We start from the raw sequence: 14,916 nt of genomic DNA, 5'->3' as shown, positions 1-14,916 counted from the left end.
CCTGCTTTCTAAAACTCCAAATTGAGTCTTAGAGAGTTCATCATCTGCCGACTTACGGTAACATAGGTATTTTAATCCTTCAACTATTTCTGCAGAAAGTAGATAATGTACCACATACAAATGGAGTATGAACAGGTACAAATTCCCAAAGTAGAATTCAGTCTACTTCTATACTAGTTATTTCTCTGTGTTCACAGAATAAAGATAGCCCTTTTAAGACTGCTTTGAGGCAAGGAACAATGCTTCCTACTGTGAAAGATTCTAAACAAAATCCTGATTGCACTGAAATTAATGGTATCTTTGTCACTGATTTTACTGGAACCAGGATTTCAGGATTTCACTGGATGGGGAGTAGATAAACAGAGTAGCATCTTTTTAAATGAATCTTGCAGTACATGAGTACATGGTGCCATGATTGTCTGCCAGTAATAAGTATTAATAAGAAGGTGACATAAGACAGAAATCTGTAATGAATTTCCTCTTTTGAAATTATGCTTCTCATATTTCAGAAATTTCAGAAATTCTTTTATTGCCCATAAACACAAATTCTGATGGACTGCCCCAAATTAAAACTGGCGGGAAAGAAATGGTAACCAGATACACTAAATAACTCTTTCTCCTGTTATTTAGTGAGAACCTGTAAATATAAGTCAGAGCAGAATTTATTTAATGTCTGTAATATATTTATTTTGTCCTTTAAGAAAATGATTTAATTATTTGAGGAGAAACAAATGACAAGTGTAGATGAACTCTTAAGCAGTGATTCTATTGCTTTTCAAGAAGTGTCAGTTATAAAGAATCAAAAGAACCCCTGAAAAAATATAGATGCATAATTGTCTCTGACTATTAAACTTAGAGTATTCTGTAAAGTATTAGCAGGTCTTTGATAGGTATGTATTTAATTGTTAGTTGAAGTGGGAATGATAGTCTAGCCATCATGTCAGTGGTTTCAAAATAAAGCATAAACCAGAATCTGTCCTATAAATGTCATAGTGAAAAACCTAACAGTGCTGTTTCCACTTGTAGATGAGTGTAAATGTGTTCCTTTTGCACGCCCTGCTGACCCCTATCCGAAAGATTATGCAGTTGAAGCAACTACTTTCTTGTCTGCTGAAATGCTAGGTAGGATTTTAATTTTTAGAACTGATGATTTAGTAAGGAAGACCAGAAATCAAAGAACGCCTGTTGGCAGTGATATACCGAAAGCACCATGCAGGCATCAACTCATCATAGTTGAAAAAATAAATGTCGATTGTTTATTGTGGATTAGTGTAAGCCAAGCACTCTATTTCCTTGTGAAGAGCTGTGCAAAAGTTAGTAAAAACCTTATTATTCCCCTATTTTCCATTTGCAATTCTTCAGCCAATTGCAATTGTTCAGTGGGCACGCTATCTGCATACATTTTAGCCATTTGACAAACTTTTGTCTTGATATATGTAGTCTTTCTAGTCTATGTCTATCTTGTCTGGTTGGCCACTTCAGTAATGTAATCCTTCTGCTCCCTAATTCTGCAAATGACACTTACACAGGATGGAACTTGAGCAAATTTGTGTGCAAGAGGGAATAGTAAATACTCTCATTTGTAAATTCACATAAACTTACTTTGCTTGGTGCTTAGAAAATACACAAAATATATATGCAGCAACCTGAATGTACAGTTTTTTTCTGTGATGATTAATGAGTCTGAGTTAATTACTTGGAATTTTATTTGAAACTTTATTTCTGATATTTGTCAGTGACTACTTGAGAAAAGAGCAGTGAAATTTTGTTACTCTTTGACAACTATAAAACACTTTGGAAATAAGTGTTCATTTTTTGTGTACTGGCAGGAGAAATTACTTAACTCACCAAATGACCATCCCATTTCCTTGCTCAGTAAATTTAGCAATATGCTTTTGCATATCTTTGACTAGCCATTATCCAGTGATCTCACCTATTTGGAAACTGCTAGCGTGACTCCTGAAATTCTAAAATATGAGTAGCAGAGTGATGCTTAGTAAACTGCAGCGCAACAGCTGCTAGCAACCAAGAGCTGCAAGGCTGTAATGATGTTATCAAGTTGTGATGGAGTGTTCATGGACATCTGTCTGCCTGATACATTGAGGGATGCAAATCACAGCCATCGTGATCTGAAATGGGACAGGAACCCCAGCAGTAGTTTTCTGAGCCTGAATTAAGAAATAGTTTTCTGACTCAATCTACTAGAAGGCACATGGGACTGACTATAAGACGTGGTTTTATGATCCCTTCAAAGAGAACAGTCCAGAGTGAGTTCAGTAGTTTTTCCTGACTAGGACTGCAAAACAGAGCACTGAGTTCTCTTATTTAAGAGCATATGCCCTGAGTAATGACCATTGCATTTATTTTTGGAGCTCAGGAGAGAAAAGTGAGCTGGTGGTAGTATGGAGAAAAAGCTGTATCCTAGCTCTGCTGAGGTCTGGGAAAATATCCCTACTGGTTCTGATGGGTTCTAGTTTAGATCCTCATGCACATGTACTTCAGCTGTTATTAAAATAAATTTAAGCTTACTGTTATACAATGTTAACACAGCTGGTGATTTCAAATCCTCAGTACCTGCTTGCGGGAACATGAATACAAGATGAGGAAAAGCTTCAGTGCTTCTGGCATGAACCATTGAGTTTAGCTGTATGGGGGAAATACATTTCCTCTGATTATTAAGGTTTTATATGTAGCAAAACTACCAGTTCAGCTGAGCAGGAGACTCGATAAGGAAGCTGGCAGAGAGAGTATTCAAACTGTAGAGCTCAGCTCTACAAGTAGTCAAAACGATGTTTTGGACCAGGCAATGGGAGGAGAAGTGAGACTAATTTGTCAGTTCCTGTATGGCTCTATTAGCAGGCGGTTACTGAAGCTGTGAAGACAATCAAGGCCTCCACAGCCATAATAGGAAGACTTTTGACTTCTTGACATTGAGGATTTTGGTCTTGCTGAACAAGAGTCAGGGTTTGTTTCTGCTGAAGTCAGAGAAATTTCAGAAGGCAAGGAGAGTGTTGCTGGGTTATTGAGGTTCAGTCTTCTGCTCTCATAAGGCAGCATGTCATACAAAGTCTTTCATAAATTGATTGTTTCATCTTCAAAGTAATTAGGTTTTTGCCTCCACTATTCCAGTTGGAAGGCTATTGGAAATCTTGATTGCTCTAATGATCAGAAACCTTCTTCTAATTTCCAACCTAAATTTATTCACAGCCGGTTAATATCCATTTGTTCCTGTGCCAGTTTTGTCCTTAGCTAATTTAGGTTTTTCCATATCTGGTGTTTATCTCCCCGATGCATTTACATGCTGTGATTATGCTCCTGCTGAGCTGTCATTTTGCTCAATGAAGTAAGCCAAAATCTTTTGGTCTCTTCTCATAAGATAGACTTTCCCTTCTCCTTGATCATCCTTCTTTGGACCTGTTTCCATGCCTCTTTTCTTGACCAAATCTGTACAAGATTCTCAAATGAAAATTTGCTAGTGGCATTGTAAACTGGCATTGATATTTTCCTGACTATTCTGGAAAAACCTCTTCTAAAATTAGAACTGCATCTGTCTTTTTTATGGATATATCATATTAATGGCATATAGTCATCTTGTATGTGCAAGTCTTTCTTAATAATTTCTAAATTATAGTTTACAGTCATTTCTTGTTATTGATGTTCAACAGCATATTGTGCTGTTAAATGTAATCGTATTTGTATTGTTGAAGTTCACACAGTTCCCTCTGTATAGTGACCTGAAACTCATCGGTACTGATGATGTTTCCCAATACTGATGATGTTTCCCAGCATTGAGTAATCAATAAATGGAGTAAACATCTTCCTGTTTCTAGCAGGTTTTTGGATGAAACATCAGACATCAATTCCAACACTCATCCACAAAGACTTTCCCTATTAAACTTTCCTCAGTCTGACAGTCCTTCCTTTTAATGCTCTTATTTTTCATTTCCCCATGAATGAGTTTCTTACCCTCTTTACAGATTTTTCTACTATTCCTTACTTTCTCCAGCTTCACTAATGATTTATTTTGTGGCACCATAACAAATGCTTACCAAACACCATATAGATCAAATCAGTTACATCTCCCTTGCCTAAAAACCCAGTTATGATAACAGAAAATGCTTCAAGTTAGCCTGACGTTATCTTCTCTTGATAAATTCAAATAGCATTTTTTCCATTTTTCTGTGTATGTTTATTTGTTTAATTTTTCTTAAAGTCTGTCCCCTTACACCTTTCAGATTATGGATAGCCATGTGAGTATCTGGGCTGTTAGTTGTCTTACCATTTTTCTCACCTTATCTTAAATCTTGACGTATTTCCTATTGTCCTGTTATATGACACCATGCCCGGATTCAGAACTAGACTATTAAATATTTGCTACCAAGTCTTCAATTTCATATACCAGTTCCATCAGCAGTTTGGGATAGAGATTATATACTGTACCTCTGCACGAACTTTTGCTTCACATATTTGTAATAATTGCAGGATTCATACCCTCATAACCATTTGGGATTTGCACCATAAATTAGGCTATCCATAATATGAATGCCACTTTGAGTATGTTTTGCTCCCCGCCCCCCCCTTCTTAATCATGTAACTGAAAAACTTTCAACAGTTGTATTAATATACTTGTAAGATCTAAGTAAGCTTTACTTTAGGCAACTTGTACTTCTTCCTTCTGCCTTTGAGGAGCACTTTATCTCCATTCCTTGTGTGTTCTTGGCTTAGTCTTAACATTTTAACAATGGAAAATATGAGTTCTGAAGCTTCGTACAAAATTTTCCCCCACTTTCTTGGGATCCAGGTTCCTAATGCAACCAACACCTTTGGTTTTCTGTCTTTCCTGAACAGCACGTAATCTTTTATTGTGAGTGCTCCAGGGATAAGTGTTCTTTCACTGTTTCCATGTAGTGTCCAGCTGTTTTCTAATAATTCAGATTCCTTTGTTTTGTTGCACAGGTTCAGGCAAGCCTATGCATCCCTTCCAGTTTTATATACCTTGCCACATTGTGTACATTACCTGGATTAAGTACAGTGGTAATATTAACAATGTTTTCTACTGTTCAGAACAATAACAGCCCTTCCTTCCTTCCTAGTTTTCCATTCTTTTGCCTTATTTTTCTGTTGTGCATCGTTTTCCTTCTTTCTTTTATCTAAAAAACTAGAGATAATATGATTATCATCTAACCTTCTGTTGTCATTCTTATTTTGAGAAGTTTTTTATGTTGTGGGGTTTTGTTTGCTGTTGTTGGGTTTTGGTTTTGGTTTTGGTTTTTTTGGTTGTTTTTTTTTTTTTTTTTACTTACTACTGCTGGTCATTCTTCCTTGTATTCCTTTTTCAAAGCCTTCTTTAAATTGTCCTGGTTCTTGGAAGGAGTGTTAGACGACAAATAGCAAAAGATGACTTGTCTACATCTGAAGCCTGTAACTGGAAAATTATCTTCCTTGTTAAACTTCAGTGAATGACAGCAGAAATAACTTGTCACTTTGAGACACATGTCGAGCTACACTTGTTATTATTTCATTAATCATTTCTATGGCATTACTATAATTATTTCTATGACAGTAGTGTCCAAGGCCTTAGTGAAGACTAAGGCCATCCTCCTACTTTACACAAATAATATTAATCTGTTCTTCTGTGCAAAATACCAGATACTGACTTTTTTTCAGATCTTCCTATTAGGGGGTACTCCCTTGGATTTTAAAAAGCTGTGACAGACTACCATTGCATCAAAATGTGATGTTTTCTCTCAGTTTTACATAATACTCAAAATACTCAAAAAGCTTCTATTTATTATAGTCTTTGCTTATTCTTACATTAACATTAGCAAACTTGACCTTAGTAAATTCTGTGAACTTAAACTCTAATATTCAGTGTTACTTATTGAGAAACAGATCTCTATATTCCAGGGTAGGCTTAAACAGGCAAGTATTATCTCTCAATTGACTTTTAATGAACAATGAGTAGGAGTTCCTGAACTTTTTTCTTGATGCAGGTACCAGTTAGAAAATGTTGAATTAGAAAATGCAATTTGTAACAGCTTTTTTGCCCCTATTCAGGACATGCTGTAGTCTCTACTTGACACTGTAACTTTGGAACCCAACTGGTGGCATTAGAAAGACAGGGATTAACATGAAGAAGGCTTGGAGGCCAATTATTCTTTTATTTACATAAGTATAATTTCCACTTACATTCACTCATGGAAAGACAGATACAGCTGGCTCTAATGTTGGTAAGGCAAATTTTAAAGTTTGTTTTTTCAGCTTTGAAAACTAGCCTATAAAGCCAAATGATTGATCTAAGGAAAAAAAAAAAAAACCAAAGGAAAAATTGACTGGTCCTAAAATAAATGCATGTCAAAATCATTCTGAAGTTGTCATTTCTAAATGTCAGTGGGTAAGAGTATTTAAATTTCTTTTATTTATCTCATAACAGAAAACAAAGTCTTAATGTAATCAAGAAAGATTGTTTGTCTGAATTCATTGCACAGTACTTTCCTTATCACATATGCTTTTGTTATTATACTGACAGATTGTAAATGCATAGCTGTTATTTTGTATGTTAATTGAAAAATGCTGTCCAAGGATGTTTGTATTCATGTAACTTGTATTATACGCAACATCCATATTAGGACAAGGTGTTTTAAGGGATTGATATGAAATTAACAGTGGCAAGTTACCAGAAGATAGTAGACTGCTCTAAGACAAGTGAACATGAGGCAGTAGAATGTTCCCATATTTTACAGAGAAAGTCACAAAGACTGTAGTGTGATTATTTTTCTCTAGGGATTGCCAAAATAGATAAGCATGTGAGAAAAGAGAGTTCACGGACATTGATCTACCCTACAAACATGCTGTAGGCAAAAAGTCAGGTTGCTCTTTTAAAGCCAGCTACTTTCCTTTTCTTGGTGGTCCCCTATTGTCTCCTAATTGGATTTAGTTTGTGAGCAGTGAGCTCTGCTGGCAGAAAAGTTCTCAGCCATCAGTTTGCTTCTTCCTACTCGTGGCAGTGAACTGCACTGTGGAGCAGTTTTGCCTTGTGACCAAGTGCTGCTGAGAGGTGATCCAGACCCTGTTGCACATAGCGTGCAGTCATGACATGGGTGAGCTTGGCTTGCCCTACTGTAGGCAGCATAAATGAAACTGCAGTGCAAATATGGTAGGAGGCAAAACATTTCGAGAAAGCATTTGAACCCAGATAAGGAGGAAAAAATGAACAAATAGGACAGAGTGAGAGAAGAAACACTAGCAAATCTGAGTGTCTTGGTAGGCCACGAAGAAGTGGAGGAAAGAAACTTGGGGCTTACATCTATTATGCCAACCTGACAGAAGTTTAATGAAAAATGTTTGGGAGGAACTGCAGTAATACTGATACATGTGAATAATCGTGCAAACTTTGGTTTGTGTTTTCTGTTTATGGGGATATGTAATCTGATGAGACGTGTTTTTTTCCATTCAGTATAATATGTTTCAATTACTTGATATTTTAGAAATTTACTTACTTCATTTATATGCAAATAAACCATTGGAAGTGAAACTCATGTACTAATGACTCAGAATTTCAAAAGCCTGAGAAGAGAGCAATGAAGTATCATACCGTTCATAATAATTGTAACCTGGTAGAAGAATTTGCTGAGTATGGTCTTTGTGATCCTTAGGCATTTTGTTAGTAATGTTATTGGACAATGATGAAAATGCATAACTACAGAAAGTCACCTCCTAGTTTACATGTCGTGACACTTGATTTGGAAGAAAATTACTTCTCAGTTTTGCAGTATCAGCTATTTCTGAAATAGACTGCGCAAACTTACATTCTGTGATACAGACAACTAGTAGAGACTTCCTGTGCTGGGTATGTAAGAAAAAACAAGCTGGTCAGATTCATTCTAAGTAATATTCCAATGTTTTTACCATTTTATTTTCTAACTATTGCAAAAAGGTTAGCAAATTAAACTAGATAGATGGTTTTAAACAGACCTGCTTTTGACATCAAACCCCTTTTTTTAAAGTTTCTGGAGAATCAGCTTACTTAGAAACAAGATTATTATAAATTAGGAATTATTTTCTACAGATAAATGTTTATGAGACTGCATTTCCTAAAGGGAACTCTAAATTTCTGTATGTGGTTATCTTATCTTTCCCATCCTTTCATGCACCTTGTCCTACTTGGGTATTTTGTCCTAATCTAGCTTGTGGACTTTTTTCCAACTTTTTGGCCTCCTCCTTTGCATAGCAGTTTCATCTACATTCTTCCATTCTGAGACTGCTGGCCTGCCTTTTTCTCTCTCTGATATATTAACAGTGGGCCCCATTAAACTAAGTAGTTTTCAAACATGTTGTAAGCCTAAGCTTTCAAATAAGTATAAGCTAAGTAATCAAAATAGACTCTCTCTCTCTCTGTTAGGTCTTCATGCAGCTGAGTGTTTTGCTATTGATCATCAATCCTTGGTTTTAGTAGTTGTGTAGGTGCATTTTAAGATATTTGAAAACATGATTTAAAAAAAAAGTAACTGCTATTCAAGCTTAGCTTACATGCTAGGTAATCAGAGTAGACAACATAGGTGGGGCAAAATGGATGTGTGGAAAGGTAACTGGGCTTGCTGAAGCTATATGATGAAGCTAGAGGTAAAATCCAGGTTTCTAGATGTGTAGTTTAAAGAACTAGCAACTGCATCGTGCTGTCATAAATTGTGACAATAGTGGTAGATTTAAAAAAAAAATACAGCATGATTTATTGAGTAAACAGTGCCTTTTTTGTGAAAGCTATATACTGGATTTAGACTAACATATTTATATAAATAAATGACAGTGCTAGGGACTGTTTTTTTCCATGTTTTGAAGGAATTTAATTCCAGAATAGAGGGATGGATCCTTATTTAGTTAGCAAGAGTTCCTCTTAATTTGCATCCAGCAAAAATACACTGTGTGCCAAGAGTTTCTGAGCCTTTGCAAGATTTTCTGCTAGGTCCTTGTAAAACTGCCTAACAGCTTCAAGGAACACTTCTCTATACCTGCATTACAAATACTCACAATTTGTACAGTTTCAGTATGCGTCTTAGCCAAAAGCAGTATATCACCTACTTTCTTTGAATGAACTTCTTTCAATGAAAGCGAGCTCATTATTTTTAGCTTGTTTCATTTATAAGCAATTCATAATCTGCTGTTCAAAACTTGAGAAGCTGCTAGTGAATAACTGGAAATTATCAAGACAAAATGAAAAACATGCCACCGTAAACACTGCCCTATTACTGTGAGTACTTTCAGAAAAGGCTTGTAATAATGAAAAATTATCAGTTTATCATAATAGAATTTCAGCTAGGCTAGGAATTGTGATTCATCAACATCACTAGGGATCAGTTAGCATACCAGCTATGTGCCCAGACTTTTAGAATTTTGTGGCTTAAAGTTATTAAGTTTATGTTGATCTTAACAGCTGAGCAAAGATTCAATTTAGCATTGAATTAAATTTTATGTTGTGCATATTCTTTGTGGGTTGTTTTATTCATGTACAAAATGCATAGCTGAGAGATTACTGTTTTAATTCATAATTGATTAATAGCTTGGGTTTTATTTATTTTAGGTGGCAGTGTAACCAACGCTATTACAGTATTTTTAATAGGTTACCAAATAAGCAAAAATGGGACTTGCATCTGCAGCTAATCTTGAGACAGTTCTGCTTCATTTCTCCCAGTGAGTTAGCTGTGTCTTAAGTGTTAGGAAATGAGTGCAAAAATGTTTTTTATAACTTCTAAAATATTTAGCAATGCTTTTCAGGCCCAGTAAAATATGTGAAGCTCTTGAGGTTTCATCTTGCAAGAATTTTCATGTGTACATAGTTATTTTTCTGTAGACCAACTACAATCATACAGGTATGTGTTTGATGACTGAGATCTTACTGAAATGTGAATGATTAATACGGATCATTTCATGTAAGTATGAAATGCCAATGGTAGAATGTTAAATATCTTTAATAATACAGAACACAACACAACAATTAAGGGCATGAAGCTGATTGCCTATGCAATTAGAAGTTTAGGAGACTAACTATCTCATCTTGAACTTGGCCAAGGCATCATCATTGTGACTAACAAGTCTGTTCTTGCGAAAAAATGCCAGAGGAGGTCTGATAGCCACCTGTGGTCAAGATTTCTGCTTCGTCTAAATTAAGCCATCTCGAAACATAACACTGCCATACATAAAATCCCATGCCAACATTCGGCAAAGCTCTTCTTCTGTTCAAGCATTTGTGCTGGAGAAAGCTGACTATATACAGCATCAAGGCAAACAGTTTTGAAAGCATTTATTTTGAATTTCCTAGGAAGCCAAATGCTGCTGAAAATCCCATTCTATGATTGTGATTTACCCTCCATTCATTTATAGAACTCTCATAAAAGTCAATGGGAGGGACTGGTACCAGGTATATAATATACTGTAAAAACTTTAAAACATCTTATTGTTGGTTGTTAAAATGATAGATATTTTAGAACAGTGACTGTGGGATGAACTCAGCTTATGTTCTGCTTCCATCTGGCCTGCTACTGTTTCCTCGAAGAAGATGGAAAACAGCACACATTGGGTTGCACACATTGTCCTAAGAAACAAATACTCTCTTTCACCTGTACAGTTTAGCATTTAGACTCAGTTCTTTTGCCCTATCTGTGTAATCCCAGGGTGTGCTCCAGTAACGATCAGGTTTTATCCTGTTGGAGCCTAAGTTTACTGAATTAAACAGGACTTCTTACATAATTGAAGTTGTATGTTTGTAGGCAAATATTCTGCGCATCTCATCTGAAGTTCTCTTTCTCATGCAAAAGCCCCACCTTAAAGGCTTAGGCTTCAGGAGGTAGCTACGTGCCTTAGAACCTATACCAGTCCCTGTTATGTTTTAGACAGTTACTGTGTAAACCAAACAGGTTGGTAAATATGGCTAAATCAAATGCTCATGCTTATTATGATAGTGAAATAGCTTTGAAAGAGCTCCCGTGGCACTGTACTTCTCTGCATCCTGTTTCTGTTTGTGGTGCTGGCTCTGCGGAAGGCCACTTCACCTTTCTCCTAGTATTTTATGTGAAAGCATGCAGTGCACAAGTAACACAAAAGCTAGCCCTATATAAAGGTACATGGAAATGTAAAGACAGTGGTTGAACTGTCTTACTTCTTTTTTAGATTACTTACTTCTTTTTAGATTTTTTTTTTTTCCAACTGTCTTTGGAATTTTAGCCTAGGACCTCTCTAATATTTCTGTGTTGTGAGGATTCATTTATAAAACAGTAAGAGGAAAATCTAAACCTAGGTCTTTGGAATAAACGAAGTGATTTTCTGGGATTCAGAAAAAATAAAAACCAATCTGTAGTATAAACTAAAAATTAAGAAGAGATACACATACTATGGCCTGATGTAGTAAAGTACTTTAGGTGCTTGCTGGACTTCAGCAGTGCTTAAATACAAGGTATATTTCATCTACACTTGCAGAATTTACTGAGCTTAGTCAGAAATTCCCCACTGAAGCTGATAATACTTGATGCCTATTCAAGATAGGTAAATTCTCAATCTCTGTAATTATGCTTGTTACATTGTTACAGTTGTTAATGTTCTCACCTTTCAGAAGTCTTCCAAGAATTAGCTGAGTTACAGCAGGTTATTAGTAAAACATTGGCTCTCTAAACATCTTTTAAAGTAATTGGACTAAGGAATTATTTCTGCAGATTTTACTTTTACATCTGAGAACAAAATACTAGGAAAAAGGGAAACGACAACTGGCATTCTAAATCAGATCCTACATTTGGTCACAGTAACTTCAGAAGAGCTTTTGCCTTAAAGAGTGTAGGATCAGGCGTTATATATTGGCACATCATTTTGCATTTGCATGTATAAAGTTAGATGCTTAAGTACCCAGGTAGGGTCCAGCTAAACACTCCAATTTCACGTAAAGAAGTGGAAGTTCTGTGAGTGCTCAGTGTCTTTAAAAACAAGATCACTTTTGTTTAGGAGTCCAGGTACTGACTTAGGTGCCTGACTTAATCCACCCAAGTTTGGATGGTTTTATGGTTCACCTTATTTTAGACTGGCAGGTAATTGCAAATAGTTTTCCTTAAGTTAGTAGAAGTCTTACCAGAAGTCTTGGAGATATTAAGAAAGGACCTGTAATGCTTAGGATGTGTCTACATTTTTGCTAGCATGTGGTTTGATACTGTACTTGTATAGTAACTTTGATAGCTTGTGTTCCAACATGGTTTAATAAACATTAGGGTAGATAATTTCATTGCAAAGAAATTAGCTCTTTATTGTCTTTGTCTGACTCATTAAAGGCTCTAATCAAGGATATAGTAAAGATGAAAATCTCTCCTAATGCTTTAGCCTTTTTTACGTGTTATCTGAAGAACATTAATGCTTCCTGTTAGGACAGAAATATATTAAAAAGTTTGGTTGATGAACTCAGGTGGGTTTTTATTTTTAACAATGACAAGTGTACTCAGTATGAGTAGTATTTTTATTTCAGCAGACTTTTTCAGAGAATTTGGTTAGAATTTGGTTACATTTGGGCTAGAAAAATAAAAATATTTTGAAAGAAGAAAAATTCAAAGGACATCAGTCACAACATATTTGTATGTTTTGACCCGAATTTTCTATTGCAGATTTGATTTCAACCTTTTAATTACTCAGAAAATTTACAATGCTGCCAGACACCTCAATATTCCATTATGTTTCCTTTTAAAAAGTGTTGTATGTTTGTTGAAACCTTGCAATATATTACTCATAGCAAAGAACTTCTGCTTTCTTAAGGGTATAAATACCTATTTGCCAATGTCCAATTCAGTACCATTAGTTACAGGATTGTTTTTGTGTTACCATAAAACAATGCATACTTCAACCTTATTATCAGCAATAGATAATAATAGATATACTCTTTCCATTGATTCCATTTCTTGTTAAAACCCGTTTGCTCTCCTATCACGAGCAATATTATAACACATTATGTATCATTGTTGAGATCAGATAACACAAACATGAAAGAGTAACTGCTATCATTCAGTTCTGGAAAGCAGAGAGTGCTGAATCAGAGTCCTCACTTAACTCACATATATTGTACACAACCTGTGTTTGACATTGACTTAAGTTTAATGTCCCTGATGATCATTCAGCAGATTTTTAAATGCTGTGCAGAATCACACCAAACAGAAGTGGTCAGCTTGCACTCACCAAGACTGCAGTTTCTCTGTAAACAGCCTTAGTACTAACAATACTACATGCAAGGCTGGTGCCACTGTACGTGATAAAAGCAGCTGATCATTCCTGGCAATGAACACAAAGCCAGATTGGGTCCAAAAGCAAAGAAATTAATTTGGGAGATCAGCGGAAACCTTTACTCCACTTTGGCATCTCCTCCTCCTTCAAAATAGACTTGGCTTTCCAAGGAAGAGCCATGTGAAGGAGAGCGGGAGTCAAGGTTAAAGTCATCACGTCCAAGGCATTAGTATGTTTTTGTCGGGGAGAGGCATTTTCTGCTACGGCGATGTGGATCAATAGCATCATGAGACAAGATTTCTGCCTAAAATTTTGAAGTCACTTAGATGTGTGTTTGAATTCATTCTACAAAGTCATTCCGGGGCTTAGCAAAATCAATCCTCATCCCGTGTTGGGAGGGAAGAACAGAAATCTATCACCTTTAAACACAACACACTGTGCAAATCCACAGCTTTAGGGTGGCATGAAGTCTTTGCAGATTTTGCAAAGCAAGTGCTCTGTCTTTTCCCTTATTGTTTGCCCTTCACTTGACATACAGGAAGAGATGCATCAAGAGGATGGCAGGAGACATGTGTCACTTAGAGCATGCCATAACAATGTTTGCCCTGGAATGCTCCCTTGAATCTGTTTGAACAAGCAGGCATAATAAATGAATAAATACACACAAAACTTCATCTAGTTATAAAGTTGCTAGAACCCCTTTTCCATCCTCCCCCTCGAGCAGAGCTAGCCCCGGGCAAGCTATTCCCTTCAGCCCTGAGTTGGAGTGCCACGATCATATTGCACCAGTTCACTTGTTGCACGGTGCCAAGGTGGCATCTCCCCTCCGTTCAACCCACAGAAACTTCACAGAATCACGTTTCAGCGGAGCCCGTTCAAAGGGCTTCTCCTCTCCAGCCTGCTTGCAGCCTCTTACCTGCATGTGTCCCTGGTACATTCTGCTTTGTTTGGTTCAGGTGCCCCTCAGGCCGACAGGTTGGGCGTACGCTGGAGTGAGGGCACTTCTCCTGTGCACTCGACTAAAAGAAAGAGGAGGGGAAAAAAAAAAAGCCTACCCTGAAAGAGCTATTTTTTGCTAAAGATTCAGTTTGTCCTGGAAGCTTCTTTACTGCTTTCAGTAACCCAGTGATCTGGGCTGCTTTCTTCCCTCCTCTCTTTTCCTTTCTGCCTCTCTCCCTCTCTCTCCCTTTTTAATGCGGTGCTGCAAACTGCAAAGGAGCTGTTCCTCGCGGGGTGCTGGGGGGAGGCGGGCCGGACCCAGGCGGCGGCGGCTGCGGGGCCGCCGGGCGGGGAGCGCCGCGGGGCGGAGCGGGGCCGCCCGCTACTGGGCCTCGCCCGCCGCGCCGCACCTCGCCTCGTCCCGCTGCCAGCCGCCCCGGCCTGCCCGCCTGGCGGCCCTGGCCCCGGCGGCCCTCCCCCGCCTCCCGGAGGCAGTCCCGGTCTCCCTCCCTCCCCCCCCTTCCCTCCTCCCTCCTTCCTTCCCTCCTCCCTTCCTCCCTCCCTCCCTCCGTCCGCAGAGGGAGCGCGCGGCATCCGGGGAACGCGCGGAGCCCCGCGGCCACCGGGCGGAGCCCTGCCGGGGTCCCGAGGAAACCGCGGTCCCCCGGCCCCACCGCCCCGCCAGGGCTGGCGGCTTCCACTGCAGCGATTAAAAAAAAATAGTAAGCATAACAA

The 14,916-nt window shown here is 37.8% G+C and overlaps 1 protein-coding gene across 3 annotated transcripts in view; it reads right to left on the bottom strand.

Annotated features, from left to right (window-relative positions):
- Positions 1 to 14,486, bottom strand: part of PEX5L (peroxisomal biogenesis factor 5 like) — a 119,844-nt gene extending 105,358 nt beyond the window's left edge. For all 3 annotated transcript variants that reach the window (XM_076341317.1, XM_076341318.1, XM_076341319.1), the window contains exon 1: positions 14,159 to 14,486. In XM_076341317.1, coding sequence (XP_076197432.1) covers positions 14,159 to 14,179 — 21 coding nt within the window. In that variant the 5' untranslated portion in view covers positions 14,180 to 14,486. The remainder of the gene's footprint in view (positions 1 to 14,158) is intronic.
- Positions 14,487 to 14,916: the final 430 nt, after the last annotated feature.

Source organism: Aptenodytes patagonicus, chromosome 6 (genome assembly GCF_965638725.1).
Source record: "Aptenodytes patagonicus chromosome 6, bAptPat1.pri.cur, whole genome shotgun sequence".
Taxonomy (NCBI): Eukaryota; Metazoa; Chordata; class Aves; order Sphenisciformes; family Spheniscidae; genus Aptenodytes; species Aptenodytes patagonicus.
The sequence above is the reverse complement of the archived record's forward strand: the minus strand, read 5'-3'. Positions and strand labels throughout refer to the sequence as shown.